At 42.1% G+C, this 15949-nt stretch overlaps 2 protein-coding genes and 1 pseudogene across 2 annotated transcripts; 1 reads left to right on the forward strand and 2 right to left on the reverse strand.

Moving 5' to 3' along the window:
• Nucleotides 1-1908: 1908 nt before the first annotated feature.
• On the reverse strand, nucleotides 1909-2859 carry LOC110540785 (olfactory receptor 10H5-like). The gene has a single exon (XM_021627557.2). The coding sequence runs from the start codon at nucleotides 2854-2856 to the stop codon at nucleotides 1909-1911; it is 948 nt and encodes a 315-aa protein (XP_021483232.2). The 5' UTR covers nucleotides 2857-2859.
• On the forward strand, nucleotides 2855-11291 carry LOC110543324 (olfactory receptor 2A7-like; annotated as a pseudogene).
• A 2367-nt stretch (nucleotides 11292-13658) lies between these two features.
• Nucleotides 13659-14633, reverse strand: LOC110540783 (olfactory receptor 10H28). Its single transcript, XM_021627555.2, has one exon. It carries the CDS (start codon nucleotides 14631-14633, stop codon nucleotides 13659-13661), a length of 975 nt encoding a protein of 324 aa, XP_021483230.2.
• Nucleotides 14634-15949: the final 1316 nt, after the last annotated feature.

The raw sequence follows: 15949 nt of genomic DNA on the forward strand, positions 1-15949 counted from the left end.
ACACACACATATACATACATATATATGTGTATATATGCACACAACTTAAGACCTCTCATCGCTTTTCAGGAAAATGTAAATCAAAACTGCAATGAAGCTAGGATTATAGATCGGCAGTAGAATGCATGCCTAGCATAGATGGTCCCTTGATTTGAACACTGCAATTTTGAATTAAAACTAAGATGCCAGCACAATGTCTCAATAGGTAAAAGTGCTAGCTATGCAAGGTAAGGAGAGGCCCAAGTTTGAGCACAGAAAAATGAAAGAGAAAAGTGACTCTACAAAGTTGTCCCCTGGCCTCCACTCCACAGTACATCCACACACATACATGCAATTAATAACAAAGTTAAAAATTTTAAATAAAAGAAAATTCATTAGGCTATAACATAGTAACTATAATCAGAAAGTCAGGAAATAATGAGAAGTTGTCAGGGATGTGGAGAAATATGATGCCTCATACCCAGCTGGCAGAAATATAAAATGAGGTAGTTATTTTGGAAAACACTGTGGCAGTTCCTGAAATAATTACGCATAAGTTTATCACCCACAAATTTCATTTCAATATATAGAGTAGAAGTTATGAAGACATATGTTCGCACAGAAACTTGTACAGAAACATTTATCACAGCACGGCAGCATAATTCATAATAGCCCAAAAGGTGAGGCCAATGCAAACGTCCGTCAATTAATTGTTGGGTGAATGTGGACCACCCAGTCAATGGAACAGCAGCACGCAGCCTTGAAAAGCAATAACGCAATAGTCCAGACTACAGTGCAGGTGAATCTTGAAGACATGATGCTGTATGTATAAAGATCCACCACAAATTTTCTGTATTGTACGATTTTAGATATTTAAAACACCCTGAAAAAGCAAATCTACAGATACAGTATATTAGTGGTTATGAGACGCAGAAAGAGAACAATGGTTGAAGTTTAAGGGTTTCTTCCACATTGAAGAGGTGGTTCAGTCACAAAACGTGACTGCCTCACAAGTTTGAAGACCTGAGTTCAACCCACAGTACTCACAAGTGGTGAAATGCACTTGTAATTGTAACCCTGGTGAGGCAGAGAATCCCTGCGGCTTGCTGGCCAGTCAGCCTACACTATTTGCTGAGTCCCAGAATCAGTGAGAGACCCTGTCTCAAAAATAAAGGGTAGACAGTTATGCCAGGCTGTGGTGCCACACGCCTTTAATCTCAGCACTCTGGAATCAGAGACAGGCGGATCTCTGGATTCGGAGGCCAGCCTGGTCTACAGAGTGAGTTCCAGGACAGCCAGGGCTACACAGAGAAACCCTATCTCAAAAAAAAAAAAAATAAAAAGAGAAAAAAAATGAAAAATGCAAAGAATATTGTGTTTCTGATGAGCTACACTTGAAGTTTTCTTCTGGCTTCATACACACATGCACACAACCACATACTGAGACACAAAAAAGATCTTCTCCCGACCCCCTCTGAGACAGCCTCACTGTGTAGATCAGGTATGCTTCGAACTCACAGCACAATCCAGGCTGATCTTCTTCTTGTCCTTCATTAGCCCAGCAAGTGCTGAGATTACATTTGTACAACACTGAAGTCAGCTAAGATTCAGAAGGGGTGGGTGTTAGATGAGATTTTTTTTAAAGGCTCTAAAGTGGCAGCTACCGACTATATAAATGTTTAAATGGTAAATTATATGGTGTGTTAAGCTTGGGAGGGAGACATGTAACTTAGGGTTATTAAGATGGAAGAAGGGGAAAGAAGAAGGAGAGAGGAAGAGGAGAGAAGAGGAGAAAGTGGACTGTTGAGAGGAGAATAGAAGAGAATAAAAGAGAAAAGAAGGTAAAAGCAAGAAATAGAGAATAGAAGGACAGAAGGAGGTGGACCAGAGATTTTCCCCTACCACATTCCCACCAGAAAGCCAGTGCCTTCAGGAGGGCTGCAGAAATAATTTGTTGAGGAAAATTTTCTTCATAGATACCTTTAGCTCCTTGTTCCTGAGACTGAAGATGATGGGGCTGAGGAAGGGGGTGAGGACCGTGTAGGTGATACCCATCAGAGTATCTCCTTCCAGAGACTTGGGGCCCTTGGGCTTGAGGTAGATGACAGAAGCAAAGCCATAGTGCACAATCACCACTGTGAGGTGGGATGCACAGGTGGAGAAGGCCTTGTGTCGCCCCTCAGCTGATGGGATCTTCAAGATGGTAGCCACGATGAAGGCATATGAGAGGAGGATGAGGAGAAAGCAGCCCAGGAGGGCTGTAATGCACACCATCCCCACACCTCTGGCTACCACAAGTACATTCTCTCCACATGCCAACTTCAATAGAGGTGGAACATGGCAGAAAAAATGGTGGATCTCATTGGGTCCACAGAACGTGAGGTTGAAAATGGCTGTAGTCACCACTGTGCCCATGAATGAACCACCAACCCAGGACCAGGCAACCAAGCAGGCACAGCCCCGGGGGCTCATGAGCACATTGTAGCGCAGTGGGTGACAGATGGCCACATAGCGGTCATAGCCCATGACGGTGAGTAGAAAGGAGTGGGTGAAGCCAAATGTGAAGGAGAAGAACATCTGGCTGGCACAGGCCGGGAAGGTGATGGAGTGAAGTGTGGAGAGCAGGTCAGACAGCATGCGTGGGATGATGGCAAAGGTGTAGAAGATCTCAGAGATGGAGAGGGCACACAGGAAGAGGTACATGGGTGTGTGGAGACTGTGTTCACTCCAGATGGTGGCCATGATGAGCAGGTTTCCCAGCAGCGTGAAGAGGTACATGAGCAGGAAGAGCAGGAAGAACATCAGCTGAAGACGAGGAAAGGAAGAGAAGCCAATGAGGATGAACTCTGACACAAAGGTGTAATTTAGCCCAAACATGGCAGCCACACCTGAAAGGGGTGAGAAAGATCACTAAGTAATTAAGATCACAGGTCTGTGTGTGCGTGTTTGTGTGCAGCCATGTGTATGAAGTCTTCTTAGAAGGATATCTGAGAAGCTTCTTTATCTGTCTAAAACATGATGACTCGTCTACCTACCTGGAAAAAAAAAATGTAAGTTTACAGTTGTTCTTTGATATTCCCAGGGAAGCATTTCCAGACTCCCTGCCACGCACCAAAATTTTCGGCATTATGTAAAATGAGGTTATATTTCATATCGTATGTAGATTCTCTCCAGACTTTGAATCATGTCTAGATAGCTTAGAACATATAATACAATGCATACATCATATAAATCATTGTTATACTGATATGACAAGGGGCTGAGGATCTAACTCAGCTGTTAAGTCATTTGTCATGCAAGCGTATGGATCTGAGTTCATTTCCATAACTCACACTTAAAAAGCTGGATGCGATGGCTTACACTGACAGTCTCTGGGATAAACACTGGGATGGTGGAGAAAGGAAGATTCCTGAGTGTCACTAGTCACCTTATATAACCTTGTCAGTAAGCTTTGGGTCCAAGCCAGAGACTCCCGCTTAGAAAACAAAATGGATGGTATATGAGGAATGACATCCAAGATTGGCCTCTGTCTGTAGGAGTGTGAGTGTGTGTGTGTGTGTGTGTGTGTGTGTGTGTGCACGCACACACACACACACAAGAATATTGAAAAGAAAAAAGGCACTTCAATTTCAAAACAGATAAATAAATGCTAGGCCAGCATTTTGGCCACAAGTAAAGCTCATGGATGCAGAAGACAGACTTTAATAATTTTTTCAGGGTCAAACAAGATCATATATGCTAAGTACGTTGGACATAGAACTCACTAGATAGTAATAGTTATTTAAAAAAATAACCCACAAGCATTATTATTACTCTTTTCAAATAGATTTATTTGGGTCTTGGAGAAGTGGCTCAGCCATGAAAGGCAATTGTTACTGTTGTACAGGAATTGAGTTTGTTTCCTAGCATCCATGTTGGGTGGCCCACAAATGTCCATGTCTCCAGTTCTAGGGAACTTGACTCTCTTTTGGCCTCTACAGGCACCTGCATACATATATACACACACCCAAGCATGCACATGGACACATAAATAAAATGACTAAATCATCTTTAAAATATTTATGTGTGTTCATGAGTGCATATTGTTTGTGGTTTGTCTGTGTGCGTTTCTGTGTGTGCACAGCTGTGTCTGTGCCAAGCAAAACTTTCAATCATGCTAGATGGAGAAAATTAAACATATCATGATAAAACAAAATTTAAGCAAATTTTGTCTTATAAAAGTCTGCAAATCCTGCCCTACAGAAGGTTCTAGAAGGAAAACTCTAACATAAAAAGGATAAGTGCACCCGAGAAAACACAGGTAATAAAAAATCTCAGACAAGCAAGTAAGTCAAGAGGAGAAACACACACATACACACACACACACACACACACACAAACACACAAGTGCCTATGGAATCCAGAAAAGGATATCAGATCCCTGGAACTGGAGTCACAAGCAATTGTGGGCCACCCAACGTGGACACTAGGAACTAAACCTGATTCACAGTGAGAGATTCTATGTCAAGGCAATAAGGTTGAAAGCGACAGAGGACACCTGGTGTCCTCCTCTGGTCTCAGCATCTGCACACATGCACACATACAGCACATATATACACAATAAGAGAAGAGAAGTGAGAGGAAAATGCTAAAAACTCAATCAAAGTGAAAAGTTACAATAACTGAATGAAATTAATACAGGAACATTGGAAGGATGTTAACAGAAAAGGCAGCACAATTTAAGACCTACAGTTTGTTGTAAGGTATTTTTATAGATGTTAATAGTCGTGTAGTTGTGTTAAGATTGTGTGCAGTGCTGTCCAGAGAAGGTGGTGAAGTTCGGGAGACCCATGCTTGAATCCCAGCGCCCACACTGGGCTACCCAAACCACCTGTAAACCAGCTTCAGGAGATGTGATTCCTCTAGCCTCTGGGAGCACCTGCAGTCCTGCAAATAATTGAAAATAAAATAAATCCTTAAAAATATAATAAAGAATTTCTTCTGTTTGTATTGTAGGTTTTTTTTTTGGATGGATAAGAACAAAATTAGCGAAAAAGAAAGACAGTGAAAACAAAATCAGCAAAATTGTTCAAATATGTAGAAAATAGTTTAGTCTGAATTATAAAAGTCCTCCATGGAGATCAATTACACCTCCCAGGAGCAGAAAACAAGCAATTTTTAAAAACTGATGAAATTGAAAAACTAGTCCTGAAGAGACTTGATAGTCTAGGGTCAGTTGGTAAGGGAGGAGGACTCCCCATTTTCTGAGTACTAGGGGATGGGGATGTAGGAAAGAGGGAGGGAGGGTGGGATTTGGAGGAAACGAAGGAAGGGGGGACTACAGTTGGGATGTAAAGTGAATGAATTAATTAAGAAAAGAAATTGAAAGACTACGGTAGAAAGCCGTTAATTCTGCCTGAAGTGAGCTAAAAAATGTGCTCTCAAATCTGCAGTTGGATTATTTGGCAAAGTGAAAATCAATAAAACAAAAAAAAAAAACCCCAATAGAGCAGATCCACAAATAATTAAGTGAGCCTTGAAAATCATGAAGAGAAGGATCAGACAGAAAAGTCTCCTCTCGGACACTGAGTCAGATGAGTAAACCTTTCCACTGAGGCACTAAGAATTAGAGCAAGACCAAACAGGCCCTTCAAACGAGGCATCAGCTGCTGAGAAGTGTGAAGATGGCTTTCTGAGAGCACACGTTCATAGCCAGATAAGGAATTGCTTAAGGGAGGCCGTGGGTGAAAGCATCTTCCTGCAGAGATGATAGCAAAGCTGGACTCCCTGCGAGATCACAGTCAAAGAGAGAACGGAGAATATTCAAAGAGCTATCAAGATGGCTTAATACAGACACAGACACAGACACACACACACACAACACAGGGAGAAAAAGAGAGAAAATATAAATAAATAAATGTAACAAAACTTTAAAATTTAATATCATGAAAGCATAGTTACTCAAAGAAATGTTGGATGATCTTTATAGTTGAGGAAAGGACTTTTTTTTTTTTTAAACTACTGGGAAACAAATGCTCAGTTTGGTCATGGTGCCACTAAGGTGCCCAACCCGAGTTTGATCCTGGTAGGAGAGAACTGAGGTTTGCAAGTTTTCTCTGATCTCCACACACTACTGCATGCACACACAGGCATATGCCACATGTTGGCACACACACACATGCCCACACACAGATAAATGTAGAAAAGTTTTAAAATGTCATATGGTGGAATACAATGAATTCAAAAGTTGATGTTTTAAGTTTCACAATAATTAGTATGTAAATATTTTCATTCGTGCATGTATGTATGTCTGTCACAGACTAATTAAGCTGTTGTTTTGGTAACAGATTTTCAAATGCTCTCTGTGCAATGAGATTCACTCCAATATTTCAAACCTGACTGTACCAGACACAGAGGATTTTTGCTAAGTGTGACTTCTGATGCAAAGTTAGAATCCTGGAAAGCAAACACTTTAGCTTTACTCCAGAAAGGGTCACACCACACGTGAAAGAAGCTCTTGTAGGTTACGGGAAACCCTTCCAGCTAAGCTCATCCCTGACACCAACACCAGGGACGCCGTCTGCTTCACTCTTCTCCCACACGTCACCATTTCTGAACCTTACTCCCTGCACGTCCTCTACATGGACCTAGCCTGAGCACTGGCCGTGCGTCCTGTCTCTTGAACCTCGCCATTTTCCCTACTTGTCTTCTCTCACAGTGGAAGGGATTCCCTGCGCTGACTACAGGCTGTGGCATCATGCTAATTACGGCTCCAGTCCAGGTTTTAATTGAGTATTTTGATAACCAAATACCTGACCTCGCTGAATTGCTGAGGGGATGCCATGCCAGGTCCTCTGCATAAAGCCTACAGCAGCCATTGTTAGACTCAGCCTTGTCTATTTCCGTTGCTGACTGATGTCTGTAGGCTGTCACTCACATGCCAGGTGATCCAGAAGGGACATGTCAGGATCTCACCCGCTCTCCAGGCTAATTATTGCTGTGTCTGCATGCACTCTCCTGTCCCAGGAGTCCTCCTTCTAAATGCACCAATGTTACTAAAAATTACGGAACGGCCTTCCTGGCTCCCTCTCCTTCTGGTATATGCTCCATTCTTTAATTTCTCAGAGCACCTCCTTTGCAAGACTTGTAAAGAAGGATCTTCCAGTCACCTACAGGAAACTGGATCTTTGGGAAAAGATGGGCCATTTTCACAGACACAAAACTCAGGCAGAGCCCCCCAATCCTGTCCCAGTGTCCTCCCTTTACAAGGGGAATGCCAGAAAAACCTGTATAGCTCTGTCTGCCTACGGGATTTGTGTCATAGACCTAAAACTGTGAACACAGAGTACAAAAGCGGGAAAAGTCAAGCAGAGGGCCACGCTCTGCTTCTGAAGTGCACGCTGTTGGCCTTACCCCATAAACAGCCAGATGTGGAGACAGTCACTCACCCCATACACACCTACTGGGAACTTAGCAAGCTCATGGTGCTTATCTGAGAACTCAGTAAACTAAGGGCGAATAACAGCAACACATCCAAGGGTTTTGTTTGTTTGTTTGTTTGTTTTGATTGAACAATGTCTTCCAGAGGTGCATGTCCACAAATAACCTCACACTGTGACCTTATTTCGAAATAAGAACTTTGCAGATTTTAACCAAGGTAAGGCTATTGAGAGAAGCTCATCCTAGATTATAATATGATCTCTATACAGATCCTGGCGTCCTTAGGAGAAAACTGGGGGCTAGGAAGAATTTCAATAGGTAAAGGTTCTGGCTGCCAAACTTGATGGCCTGAGTTTGACCCCTACGACCCACACAACAGGTGAAAGGAGAGAACTGACTCTCACAGGTTGTCCTCTGACTTCTATGCACTATGGTGTATGCAGGCCTACAGTCATACATTCACAATAAATAAATTAGTGGTTTCTAAAACTTAAAAAATACTAGAAGTCAAATAGGAAAAAAAAGCCATGAAGATAAAGGCAAGGATTGGAATGATGTTGCCACTAGAAGCTACAAAACACAAGGAAAGATTCTTCCTCAGTGTCTTCAGAGGATGTGTGTCCCTGTTGACACACTGGTATTAGGCTGATGAGATTCTAACAGAGGTGGCTCACACAGACACACACACACAGCGCATATCCACACAGCCAGGTGACACAAACACACAGGACAGGTACTTTTTATTGCCTTGTCTCAGAAATGCCCTCCCTTCCGCCCAGCATAGAAATATTCCTCACCCCAGAATGAACCCTGGAAACCATGACCAGCATGGGAAGGGGAACTTATGGACCATAAATAGATTCAGTGGGCCACTGAAAATCAGGACAGGCCCTCAGAGCTGGAAAGAGCTTCCTGTGTCAGCAGACAACCAACTCGATCCTCTTATGCCTTCTTTTTCTGCTCCAGAATTCAAGGGCTCTCTGTGCCATATCTATCTCTGTCTTCTACTTTTCCGTCTTCACAGCACTTGGCTCATCTAGCCTGGAAAGAAGGAGCCCCACTTACCGTAGTGGAGAAGTCTGGGGATGATCTATAGCGCAGCGTGCAGAGCTCTGTTTACAGAACTCTAGAGCTATAACGGAGGGACAAGAGTTTTATCTCAGCAGGTGCCTTCCCCAGTGGCAGGTTCCCAGATGTGCCTTTCCACTGCACGTGCCTGGTGAGGAGGGATTCGTGGTCCTCTAAGTCCAGAGTAGCTAGGGGCCTAGAAATGCACCACCCTCCTTCCTGTCAATAGATTGTCTATCATCTATCTATCTAATTATTATCTATCTACTATCTGTGTCTATCTACCTATTAATATCTATTATTTTCCTTTCTTCTTCCTTTCTGCACACTTGCTTCCTTCTCTCTATTTTGCTTCCTTTATCCCCGTTTTCTGCCTTCCCTCTCTCATTCATTTACTTAGGGTACCTCTTCCTCTCCTGCTCCCTGTTTCGCTGTTTGTTCTTCCTTTAGATCTCAACTTAGCTTTCATCCTCCTCAAAAACTCTCATCAGAGACCTAGGGAGATGACCCAGTGGGTAAGAACATGACACAACAGTCATGAGGTCCTGAGCTCAGATACCCTACGCCCACACATCAATGTTAACATAGTTGTGCGTACCTGTAGCCCCAGAATTGTGGGAAGCAGAGACATGAAAATTGAGGAGGCATACAGGCCACGGCCATAACGCCAGGGTCAGTTATTCTTTTGATCCAGGGTGTTTAAATGAACATGGTTTATAAAATAAAGGGTTAGGAAGGATACCCAAAGTCCTCCTGTAGTGCACCCACACAAACACATCTACAACACACACACACACACACACATGCACACACTCGGTCATTCAGGCACACACACAGAAAGAAAGAAAGAAAATGAAAACTGTCAGCATTTCCTTACCCCATCCCATCATTATTGGGTATCAAGGATTAACTAGGCTTCTTACCATCCAAGCATTTTGAGAAATTTGATGCTTAGAACTTTGAATCAGATGTCTGATTCAGATCATTCCAATTTCTGCCTTTATGGAGTTTCTTTAAGATTTATTTTTATTTCTTATCTGTGTGTGTGTTTGTTAATGACTACTGTGAGTGTATGCTGCAAGTGTGAGTGTGCCTGAGAAACTCAGCAGAGGGTATCAGATACCCTGGAGCTGGAGTTACAAGTAGTTTTGAGACCAGTGTAAGTTGTGGAATCCAACCTAGGTCCTCTGGAAGAACAGCAAATGCTCTTAACCATTGAGCCATCTCTCTAGCCTCTTAGCAAGTTCTGGACAATGATACAAGGTTTGATACATAAAGTCTTCGGACAGTGGTGAAATCAAGTTATTTCTTTATTTCTTTTAAGAAAATGTCTCATTATAAAATCCCGACAATGGGTTTAAATGCACACTCTCCTGCCCCAGCCTCCTGAATGTGGACATGATTGATAAATCTGAAAAAAGTTATCGCTTGAGTTTTTCATCTTGGCCATTCTGATGGGTGTAAGGTGATATCTCAGGGTCGTTTTGATTTGCATTTCCCTGATGGCTAATGAGGATGAGCATTTCTTTAAGTGTTTTTCTGCCATTCGATATTCCTCTGTCGAGAATTCTCTGTTTAGCTCTGTTCCCCATTTTTTAATTGGATGACTTGGATTGCTGCTTTTCAGCTTCTTTAGTTCTTTGTATATACTGGATATTAGTCCTCTGTCAGATAAAGGGTTAGTGAAGATTCTTTCCCAATCTGTAGGCAGTCGTTTTGTTTTGATGATGGTATCCTTTGCTTTACAGAAGCTTTTCAGTTTCATGAGGTCCCATTTATTGATTGTTGCTCTTAGAGCCTGTGCTGTTAGTGTTCTGTTCAGGAAGTTGTCTCCTGTGCCAATGAGTTCTAGGCTGTTCCCCACTTTTTTTTCCAATTGATTTAGGGTATCTGGTTTTATGTTGAGGTCCTGAAAAAAGTTATAGTATTTTGATCTTGTCAAACATATATCCTCTCTGCAGATGCTCCTCTTTGCCCTCTTCTCACTGTTCTATGCGTTCACCCTGATGGGGAATGGGACCATCGTGGGGCTTATCTGCCTGGATTCTAGACTCCACACTCCCATGTACTTCTTCCTGTCCCACCTGGCCATTGTTGGCATTGCCTATGCCTGCAACACAGTGCCCCAGTGCTGGTGAACCTCATGGATCCAGCCAAGCCCATCTCCTTTGCTGGCTGCATGACACAGACCTTTCTCTTTCTGACATTTGCACACACAGAATGTCTCCTACTGGTGGTGATGTCCTATGATCGGTATGTGGCCATCTGCCACCCACTCCGATACTCTGTCATCATGAGCTGGAGAGTTTCTGTTATCCTGGTGGTGACTTCCTGGATTTTAGGAGTGCTCTTGGCCCTAGTCCATCTAGTATTACTCTTACCATTGCCCTTCTGTGGCTCTCAAAAAGTGAATCATTTTTTTCTGTGAAATTATAGCTGTTCTCAAACTTGCCTGTTCAGACACCCGCATCAATGAGGTCATGGTTTTGGCTGGGGCTGTGTCTGTGCTTGTAGGACCATTTTTTTCAATTGTGGTCTCTTATGCTCATATTCTGTATGCCATCCTGAAGATCAAGTCATGGCAAGGACGTCAGAAAGCCTTCTCCACCTGCTCCTCCCATCTCTGTGTCATTGGACTCTTTTATGGTACAGCCATTGTCATGTACATTGGACCCCAACATGGGGATTCCAATGAGCAGAAGAAATATCTTTTGCTCTTCCATAGCCTTTTCAATCCTATGCTCAACCCACTGATTTATAGTCTGAGAAACAAAGAGGTCAAAAATGCACTGAAAAGGATATTCATAAAGGAAGATGCCTCTTGAGAGTGTTAAAAAATACAGACCTTGAAGAGATCTTAGAATTGACTTCATTCAATATTTACCAGGACATGTAAACTTGTTCAAAGGCATCCTTTTCATTTTCTTACAAAAGCCTTCTTTCACCTTTCAAGAACCTCCCTGTATGCTGTCTTCTATAACTTTGCAGATTTGTGGAGCAAAAGCAACCCAAACATGCACCAGTATGACAGTGCACGTGCTTTTAACGTGGCTAAAAGCAATCATCAGTGTTACCCAACCCTGTTAGTACAATACCAAACAGCCCAAAAGATGCACCCACAGGTGAGGTAGTAGAACAAAGTGCTCCACCAGTCCTCGCAAGAAACACTGGCTAGATTCCACTTAGAGACAGACACATGAACGGAGAATGGCATAGGAGTGAAGAGGGAGACAAAAAGGCAAATCAGGCGCCATTCAGTGGCCGAATAACTGTATCAAAACAATAGAGGGATGGAATATTTTAATTTTTTGAAGATGAATAAAGCATCAGTACAGCTCAGTGAAAGATCACAAGGACCATAACTTATGTAAGCACTTCTGAAGATGAGGAATAAAACATTTCATTACACCCCTCTCAACTAGTCCGCCTCACCTTCTCTCACAAAGCGGGCAACTGTGACCTTGACTGCTAGAAGCTGTGTTAATGTTGTGCTTTCTTGGACTTGATACAAATGAACTATAGTCCTGCAAAGTGCTCATCGTTTTAATATCCCTTACTGCAATCATTGTTCTGTTTGTCAGATTCTTCCAGGATGAGTATGGGCATCATTTGTTCATCTCCATTGCATTGTGTAAACACACCACAACATATCCATTCTATTTGGGGAAGACAGAGGACCTGTCAACAGTGTAAGCTATAATAAATCATTGTTCATTCAGAAAACAAACAAACAAACATATATCCTCTCTAAGTACAGTCTGTGAATGTTATCTGCACCATAGCAATGGCATGATGCAGCCATGGCAGCAGCACTGGACCTACGCAAGGTCAGCTTGGTGAATTGCTGAGGAGTTCATTGGAGAGGAGTTCATTTTGAGTTGGGGAGGAGTTCACGGGACCCCATTCCTTCCTGATGAATTATCAGCTACTGATTGATTCTGGGAGAGGAGAAATCACTTTTCATTTTCAGTTTGGTACTCATTAGTAACTCCACAGAGCTCCAGTGCATTTTTCCAAACCCGTGGGAGCACAGAGGGCCTTCGTTAAACTCAGTGTGTCAGAAAGCAAAGACATAAATGTAGGAAATGGATTTCTAAGGAGGAGGTGGAATTTACGGAGGTTCAAGTTATGAGTAATTAAGGCACATTTTACACATGAATGAAAATGTTAAAGAACAAACTTAATAAAATTAATTAATTATTAATTAATTAAGGGAACTGGCCTGCTGATTAATAGACTCCGGTAAAGGTGCTTGCTGAACAAGCCTGGTGGTTTAACCTGCTTCCTGGATCCCGTGCCAAGGTGAAAGGAAAATTTACCCTTCCTCACATCCACGAGGATGCTGTGGTGTATGGTCCCCCACACCATGCACATACACAAATAAGTTTTAACAAATAAAAGAAACTAAAGTCTCACTATTTTCCCATGTTTTGAGTGAGGACAGAACCAGGCACTGGAATAAACCAAGAAGGTGCCTTCACTGCTGTCGTCATAGCCTTGCCTTTCCCAACCTTCTGAACTACAAAATCAAATGCTGCTGCTTATAAGCCACCTACCCTACTGTATTTCTTTTTCTGAGCGCTGGGAAGAACTAATAGAGTAGCATTGGAGACTTTTTTTACTGTTGCTGTGTTACCAGGAGGTAGCCACAGGTTATGTTTGCATCTGTTCATTTAATCTGCATCATGTACATGACCATGAACAGTCACCGTATTTCCTTGTCTCCATGAATCTATACACCACTGGCTTAAGTATCAGAGGCAAATCCCCCCCCAAGAACTGCTTTTCATTAGTTATTGTCAATTTGTTTATCTGAAGCATAACATAACAATGTATCTTTACTTGTAATTGAAGCGTTAAGAACTCACGGCCTATGGACATGGGGCAAAAGACACAGAGGGGTAGACATTGCACTTTGGGAACATCTGCTAAAAATTAAGAGGCTAACTATAAGCGCACACTATATCAAAAACGAAAATTTTAAGCACTCAAAACCTACTTTAAAAACATGCGTGCATGACATCACCATAGATGAAGATAGTTGAAGGAAAAGGATCACACCAGATCACAAGCAAGAGACCACAGCTTCCTGAGACTCAGGAACAAGTGTGGAAAGCAATCACTAGCATGAACCAGAGACTTACAGTAGTTAATCACTTCAAGAGTTCTAGGGAAATCTGCACCCTTCTATCTTATTTCACAACAACAGAACTGACTCTTAGGAACTTTGGACAGAAATTCCTGTAGAAGCTTTTATTTATAGCATTCTTCAGCTCCTTATTCCTGAGGCTGAAAATAATTGGACTAAGGAAGGGCGTGAAGACTGTATACATAGTAGACATGAGGGTATCAGTGTACAGGGAATGGGGTCCCCTGGACTTGAGGTAGATGATGGAGGCAAAGCCATAGTGAACAATCACCACAGTGAGGTGGGATGCACATGTGGAGAACGTCTTTTGCCGGCCTTCAGGAGAGGGGATTCTCAAGATGGCGGCCACAATGAATACATAGGAGAGGACAATGAAGATCAGGCATCCTATAAGGGGTGTGACGCACACCAGAATCACAGCGATAGTGACAAAAGCTGTCCTTTCTCCACAGGCCAACTTTAAGAGGGAAAACACATGACAGAGAAAGTGGTGGATCACATTATATTCGCAGAAGGTAAGGTGGAAAATCGTTAATGTCACTGCTATCCCAATGAGTGAACCACCAGCCCAAGACCAGGCCAGAAGACGAGCACAGCCCTGGAGGCTCATAAGTACGTGGTAATGCAGGGGACGGCAGATGGCCACATAGCGGTCATAACCCATGACCATGAGCAAGAAGGAGTGGGTGTAGCCAAATGTGAAGGAGAAAAACAACTGGTTAGCACAAGCTGTGAATGTGATGGCTCGGTGAGTAGACAGCAGGTCAGCCAGCATGCGGGGGGTGATGACAACGGTGAAGAGGATCTCAGAGATGGAGAGGGCACACAGGAAGAGGTACATGGGCGTGTGGAGTCTGCGCTCCGTCCAGATAGCAGCCATGATGAGCAGGTTCCCCAGGAGCGTGAACAGATACATCAGCAGGTACAGCAGGAAGAGCACAGGCAGCACCTGGCGTGGGAATGCCGAGAAGCCAAAGAGGATGAACTCTGGCATGGTGCTGTAGTTCTGACCAGGCATGACTTCTGAGGCTGATGAGCTCAGAAATATGTAAATGAGAACACAGCCCTGGCACAAGAGCAAAAGCAATTAAAATTTACCTCTGTGTTTGAAAAACTTACTGAACATTTCTTGTTCTCAGTCTCCCTAAAATTGTGACCCAGTGAGGTTATGAAAGAGTCCTATTAATATTTGAAAAATCAGTCAATAATTTGAATAGTTAGAATTATTCAAAAGTATAAAAAAGATGAGGAAAAAAGAAAACAAAAACAAAAAAAAAAGATGAGAAAGTATCCTATATCATCTCTTGTTAATTCAAGTTTCATCTAAATCCATGTAAGAATGTTGATGGGCTGCAGGTTGGTACATTCCTTTAATCTCAACACTCAGGAGACAAAAGCAGGTGGACCTCTGAGTTAGAAGCCAGCCTGGTCTACAGAGTGAGTTCCAGAACAGCCAGGGCTGCACAGAGAAGCCCTGTCTCAGAAAAGCAAATCAAATTAACCAACCAATAAACAAAAAAGAAAGGTCAATGGTTGGAGCTGAAGAGATGGGCCAGTGGTTAAGAGCACATACTGCTTTTGCAGACGACCAGAGTTAAGTTCTAAGCATCTACATTGGACAGCTCACAACTGCATACAACTTCAGGAGTCTGACATACTCTCTGGTAACAGTGGGTACCTGCCCTCATGTACACACACACACACAATCACACACACACACACACACACACTAAAATAATGAAATAATTATAAATAAAGAATGATTATGGAAAATTAAGAAAATGTTCATTTCACCAGGCATGCCAATTTTAAATTTCACAATAAAATATTACCTAGCTAATGAAAGGGGCATACCAAAATTTTTTTTGGTCTAGTGGTATTGTTTTGTCTTAAATAGCAAGGATGATTCAGTGACAGAAACTGTGTCTTGGGACTTATGACATCAACCAATTTAATAGAAATATTATGTTATTATTTTAATTCTGATACAAACACATTTTGCAAAAATGTATTAACATGAATTCAAAAGGAAATTCCTTAATTTCAGTTGAGCACATATGCAGTAAAATTAGCACATATGAGAGTAAATGTAGAAATGAATTATTTTAAGATCGAAATACTCACTGTCTCTGCTCTTCTGTCACAGCGAACTAAGAAAGCTACATATGGATTGAGAAAGGAGACAAAATTAGAAATGGTAAAATAATCAATATAACAGATTAGAAAAATAAAAGGTAACACATTCTATAAAAGATATTGAAATAACAGAGCACTTCTCATATTAATAATCCTTCAACTATGTATCATTTAGATAAATGCAACCAATTTCCATTA

The sequence above is a fragment of the Meriones unguiculatus genome, chromosome 17 (assembly GCF_030254825.1).
Source record: "Meriones unguiculatus strain TT.TT164.6M chromosome 17, Bangor_MerUng_6.1, whole genome shotgun sequence".
Lineage (NCBI taxonomy): Eukaryota > Metazoa > Chordata > Mammalia > Rodentia > Muridae > Meriones > Meriones unguiculatus.